Source organism: Hemiscyllium ocellatum, chromosome 25 (genome assembly GCF_020745735.1).
Source record: "Hemiscyllium ocellatum isolate sHemOce1 chromosome 25, sHemOce1.pat.X.cur, whole genome shotgun sequence".
In the NCBI taxonomy this organism is placed as follows: domain Eukaryota; kingdom Metazoa; phylum Chordata; class Chondrichthyes; order Orectolobiformes; family Hemiscylliidae; genus Hemiscyllium; species Hemiscyllium ocellatum.
The window spans coordinates 52,669,914-52,675,913 of NC_083425.1; the positions used below are offsets into that span (position 1 = coordinate 52,669,914).

The window sequence follows — 6,000 nt, forward strand, 5'->3', positions numbered from 1 at the left end:
GAAAATAAACTTCACAGGGTAACTTTTGCCCTGGAGGGGCACTGCAACTTAAACAAAGTCAAATGGTTAGTGGAAGCTCATGAGTCTCATCAAAATTAAACCAATTATTCAGGGTGACACTGCACCCTAGCCCCTGTGGTGTTCACCGGGCTGTAAAGGTCTTTATTGTGCCAGTGAACACCACCTTTCCCTGGAGAGTGGGCAGCAACGTAACCACAGCTCAGAGGCAGTTAAACAATATGACTCTCTGCCTGTTATCTCTATTCTATCTTTTATAGTCTAATGAGGATCAGAAATTTGACTTTAATTCTATCAGTTTTATTTTTAGCGAACAGACACTTAGGTGAAAACTCATCCAACGACTACTGGGAGTTATTATAAATTAAATTTATAGACATGCTCAAGCTGGGTAACTTCCTCGATTAGGGTTCATTACTCTTGGCTACCCTTTTCAAATCCCTCTTTTTAATCAGCTCACATTTCTCCAAGTCATTCTTGCTAATTACATTTTTAAACAACTTCCCCAAATGAAAGTTATCTGACCTTTCCTGTTTTCCTCTCTGTCGTTCTCACACCTTCCTCCAAAAACAAAGATGTATTTGCAATTTTCCAGTCTAAAAGGTCAATGCCTGAATCAAGAACTTTAAAAAAAAATGGCCGAAGCATCTGCAATATCCTCACACACATTTTTTAAAAGCCTTGCGTTAAAACCATCAGGACCGGGGTTTGTCAGTATTTAGTGGCGTTTTGTCTTCAATACAGGTTTAATACTGGGAGCCAGGGCAATTGGATGCTGAAGGTCAAAGCCTCCAGGAATGCGTTCAACCAGAGTTGGCAATGCTATTTGCAAAGCCTAACATAATTATTCAACAAGTCTGCCATTTCCCAGAATTGTAACAAACAGCAGAAAGCCATTTGGCCCATCATGATTACTATCCAATCAGCATAATGCATCTTTGCCATTCTCCCACCTTGCCTTACTTCCTTTGATCATATTACCCTCACCTGTTTCTAAAGATCCGGCCTTCTATCCTTTTTCATCCGAGATAATTGGAAAAACGTTCAGTGTTAATCTTGACCTCCCTCACAAGATTCTTGTTGTAATACTAATGAGCATCTTTGCATCTTCCATTACAATCCTTTATGTCTCTCCCAGTCCCCCAGTGGGAACTACAGCTTTCTGGGTGAGAGCGCTTCCTCTGATCCACAGCTGGCACAGCAGGGTTTTGCTATTCATTCATGGGATGTGGGCATTGCTAGTAAGACCCAGAGGGAAGTTAAGGATCAACCACATTGCTGGAGGTCTGGGGTCACATGTGAAGTCAGATTGGATAAGGATGGCAGTCCTGGGGAAGGGTTACAACCGAAACATTGATTTCTCCAGCTCCTGATACTGCCTGGCTTGCTGTGTTCTTCCAGCCTCCTGCCTATCTACTCTGGATCCCAGCATCTGCAGCTTGTTTGTCTCTAAGACAAGGATGGCAGATTGCCTTTCTAAAGGACAATAGTGAACCAGATGGGTTTTTGCAACAATCAACTACAGTTACATATGGTTGCTATTAAACGATAAATTCCAGATTCTCTTATTGAAAGCAAAGAGCTTGCAATTATATAGCGTCTTTCATAACCTCAAGATGTCTCATAGTGCTGTTCAGCCTAACCATGTCAATTGAGATTATTTTCTTCCTGGTAACAGATTACAGCGTCGATAATTCATCTCGAGCGGTGGCTTCCGAGATACTTCTGGTCTCGTGCTGGTGTCTGTGGGCTGCAGCTTGGACTTGACAACAACTGGTATATCTGGTGAGAGCTCGGAAATGGGTCCAGTAGTGTAGCTCAGGGGGGAAAGAGTTAACGCCTTCCCATCTTCCACTGGACAGTGGGGAACTTGGACACGTGCTGTGGGTGAGATTCAAAACATAATGGCTGCACCAGAGTCTGGAGGGAGCAACAAATTGAAATGAAGATATAAAGTTTGTCTGAATTAGCTGCTAGACTCCCTTCATGCCTGTTCCAGGCGAACGGCACTTGTTTGAATCCAGTTGCAAACCAGCATTTTACTGACTGGCCGTAAATTGTATGTGTGGAGCTGAACAGTGAGGATATGTGAAGGAATGTCTTACCTTCAGTCTCCAGTAAGGCAGGTGGGAAGTACATTCACATTGTGAGCTGGCTGTGTCCACCACCTTGATTATGGGAGAAAGGACCATTGTTCAGTGCCCAGACACATGCGTTAGCCCTTTATATATGCAAATAAAGGGATCAGCATCTTTTTGATGCCCTCTTTAGCTTTCTTATCATCTGCTAACATTAACTACATTCTGGAGAACCAAGCCTGATAGAGGGTAAAAGATGGTGGTGAAGGAAGGAGGGAGGGGGTGTCTTTAAAGGAGCTGACCGCAGAATGTTCCTCTAGAGCCTATGTTAAGAGAGGGCAAAATGTTTCTCATTCCCTCCCCATCTGCCACTATACCTCTTTCCTTCCTCTCCCTACACTGAGCCCAGGTCTCTAATTATGCCCCCCCCCCCTCACCCCTCATCCTGTCATTGTTTACCACTTCCCCTCACAGTAATAACTGGAAATGAACAGACCTGTCCTCCAACTTGAGGTATACGAGATGAATCATAGAATCACAGAAGTCAGGCAACAGCAGGTTATTGTCCAACAGGTTTATCACAAGCTTTCAGCGTGTGGCCTCTCTGTCAAGGCTTCACTGGATGAAGGAGCAGTGCTTCAAAAGCTTGTGATTTCAACTAAACCTGTTGGGCTATAACCTGACTCCCGACCTCGTCCATCCCAGTCCAACACCGGCACTTCTGCATCATAGAACCCCAACTTTGCAGATCGAGGCCATTTGGCCCATCAAGTCTGCACCAACCTCAAAAGAGCATCCCTCCCTATCCCCGCATTTCCCATGGTGAACCCACCTCGCCTACGCAACCCTGGACACTACGGGCAACTTAGCATGGTCAACCACCTAACCTGCGCATCTTAGGACTGTGAGAGGAAACCGGAGCACCCGAAGGAAACCCATGCAGATACGGGGAGTATGTGCAAACTCCACACACACCTTTGCTTGAGGTTAGAATCAAACCTGGGTCCCTGGTGCTAACCACTGATCCACAATGCCGCCCACAAAAACGTTGACTCCTTCCCGGCAGGGCACTGAACCCCAGTCTCCTGTGTGACAGATGGGGATACTACTGAGGTCCTACATCAGATAAGTATCTGTCATTTGCAACTGTTTGTTGTCTTCTGGACTGATGGCTCATTTGCAGCACTAGAATGGTGTCACGGTGACTCAGTGGTTAGCACTGCTACCTCACAGCGCCTGGGACCCAGGTTCGATTCCAGCCTCGGGCGACTGACTGTGTGGAGTTTGCACATTCAGCGCGTGTCTGCGTGGGTTTCCTCCCGGTGCTCCAGTTTCCTCCCACAGCAGGTCAGGTGAATTGGCCATGCTATATTGCCCATAGTGTTTGTCAGGGGTAAATATAGTGTAGGGGAATGGGTCTGGGTGGATTACTTTTTGGAGGGTCAGTGTGGACTTGTTGGGCCAAAAAGCCTGTTTCCAAACTGTATGGAATCTAATCTAATCTCTACGGCATCATTCCCACACATCCACCTCCTCAATGCATCCTAACCCATCTGCTGCCAATCGATCATAATTTCTGCTCTGACTGCCTTCACTTACCTAAGGGTTCCCTTGAGTGTCATGGTGACCTGATCTGCCATTTTGCTTTCTTGACCACAGAGCTCACATTCTCAGTGGGGGTGATGCTTCCATCACAGGGTTTGCCTCACTATTGCACTGTAGGAGTCCCAATATCTTACAGAATATAATCCCCAAAAGCAACTCTTCAAATAGTTTTCCTGACCACCTTTCCAACATTGTTACCCTCATCCATTTAGCCGTTGACCTCACCTTGAAATGGTCGAGGTGCTACGTAAATGCAAATTGTTACTTGTGTGGCCTCTCTCTCTCTTGATCTCACAGGGTGGAAGACACAGTCGATAGCGATGCACAAAGCTGCAGCAGCCCCAAGTGCGCAAATGTGGAAGAACATCAGGAAGCCAGGAACAAGGCTGAGAAAAAGACCATTGGGAATGGGACTGATCCCAACTCCGGTGTGGAGCTGCGCATCCTCCGACGCAGATCCAGGGCATATTGTTCAGACACAGCTTCCAATGAGGTTAAAGACGCTGAGTGTCATCTGTAATCTCCAAGAGATGCTTCCATTTGGGCTTTTACTCAGTGGAGCATCTGTCCATTCTGCTCCCCATATGCAGGAGGGACAATGGGACCTATCATTCATAAACGACAGATGGCAGAGATATCACTTTGCTCAGGCAAATGATGTTTTGGTGAGCAGTTGGTAGTGAGGGTTTTCCAACGTTTGTGCGATGTTGCTGAACTTCACAATATTTAATAAGTATCCTCCCCCCTTCTCTGATATCTGAGGAACCTTCCTACTGATTGGGAGGTTCAAATACTTTATAATAGACACCTTAGAAGTAAGTTATAGGTTGGGTTCTAATGGAGGATTACCCACGAGCTGGAATCTAATCTTGGCTTTCAGGTGGTTTATAGACAGGAAAATGTATATCTGCAAATGATTGAGAATTGTTCACTGTATGGAGGGTATACAGATTTCATCAGAACAGTGATGTTACCGACCATGTTGGTGTAAAGGATATTCATTTGGTCAGCGCCAAGATTGAAGCTTTGACTGCTGATGTGGCATTTAAATATATATATTTATGTAAATCCAATAAATCTCTATTCTAATCTGTGTCATTGTTTATGATGGCTTCCTGCAATCCCGAATAAAGACCATTCAGCACCCACGGTCATTGTAGCCCTCTAAAGCTCACACTTGGAAGGACGGGTACATGGTAAATTTAACCTGTTTGAGTTTAACTAGAGGGTAGTAAGGAGCCACACATTCAAAAGGTGTTCAGAAACATGAGGGGTCTGGAGAGAGTGGCCAAGGAGAAGGTTTCAGCATTGGTGGGTGGGTCAAGAATCAGAGGACACAGATTTAATGTTGCAAAAGACACAACAGTGACATGAGGGGAAACATTTTCACACACGCTGAGCAGTTACAATCTGGAATGTGCTGGCAGAGAGGGTGCTGAAGGCAATTGAAACTTTCGAAAGGGACTGAGATCTGAAAGGGAAAGATTCACAGGTCAACAGGTCGTGCTGCTGTAATGCACGCTTTGTTAATGTGAATTTGCTGCACAAGGTTACAAAAGAGTTCCGTTTTTAAGTCTGCTCGCAGGTTGTGTGTGTATGTAAGTCGGAACAGTTACGTAAGGTTCATGGAAAATTTAAGTCAAAACACAATGCACCCAAGTTAAAGCAATCCGACTTAAAATGGCGACGACAGCGTGGCGTGGTTCTCCCTTGGGCTGACGAACCACTGAAAATGTGCAATGTTTTGAGCACCGTGCCCGCCCGTTCGTTAGTATGAACAATTGTATGTAACCTCAATTTTTAAAATAATAGGCTTTACAGAGGTCACTTTGTAAATACGGGCTTCCATAACCCGGGCTCAGCCTGTAATGTGATTGACAAATTGGGGACACTGCCTCCAAAGCATGAACGTTTGAAACGTGTGTTGGCTGTAACGTGGTAACATTGCAAACACTTTAAGCGCTGTTTCTAAAGCGGGATTTCTCTATAATATGCAAGAATGTAACCATTGTGTCATAGAAGGACTGACTGCAGGGAGAAGGTAGGGGAGTGATACAAGGTGGGTTCAAATCACAGAGAGATGCTGCCTGGCCTGCTGTGCTTTGACCGGCAACACATTTTCAGCTGTGATCTCCAGCATCTGCAGACCTCATTTTTTACTCAAATCACAGAGAACTAGCCCAGACACAAGATGCTGAATGGCCTTCCAATGTGATGTAATCATCCCTTGGTTGGATGTGAAGACTGAGAGGCAAAGGTGAGGACTGCAGATTCTGAAGATCAGAGTCGAGAGTGTGGT

General features: G+C 45.3%; 1 protein-coding gene across 3 annotated transcripts in view; it reads left to right on the forward strand.

Moving 5' to 3' along the window:
• LOC132827683 (transient receptor potential cation channel subfamily V member 6-like) overlaps window positions 1-4,794 on the forward strand; it is a 73,027-nt gene extending 68,233 nt beyond the window's left edge. For all 3 annotated transcript variants that reach the window (XM_060844339.1, XM_060844341.1, XM_060844340.1), the window contains exons 14-15: window positions 1,697-1,803; window positions 3,999-4,794. In XM_060844339.1, the coding sequence (XP_060700322.1) occupies window positions 1,697-1,803; window positions 3,999-4,221 (330 nt within the window). In that variant the 3' untranslated portion in view covers window positions 4,222-4,794. The remainder of the gene's footprint in view (window positions 1-1,696; window positions 1,804-3,998) is intronic.
• The last annotated feature ends 1,206 nt before the right edge of the window (window positions 4,795-6,000 follow it).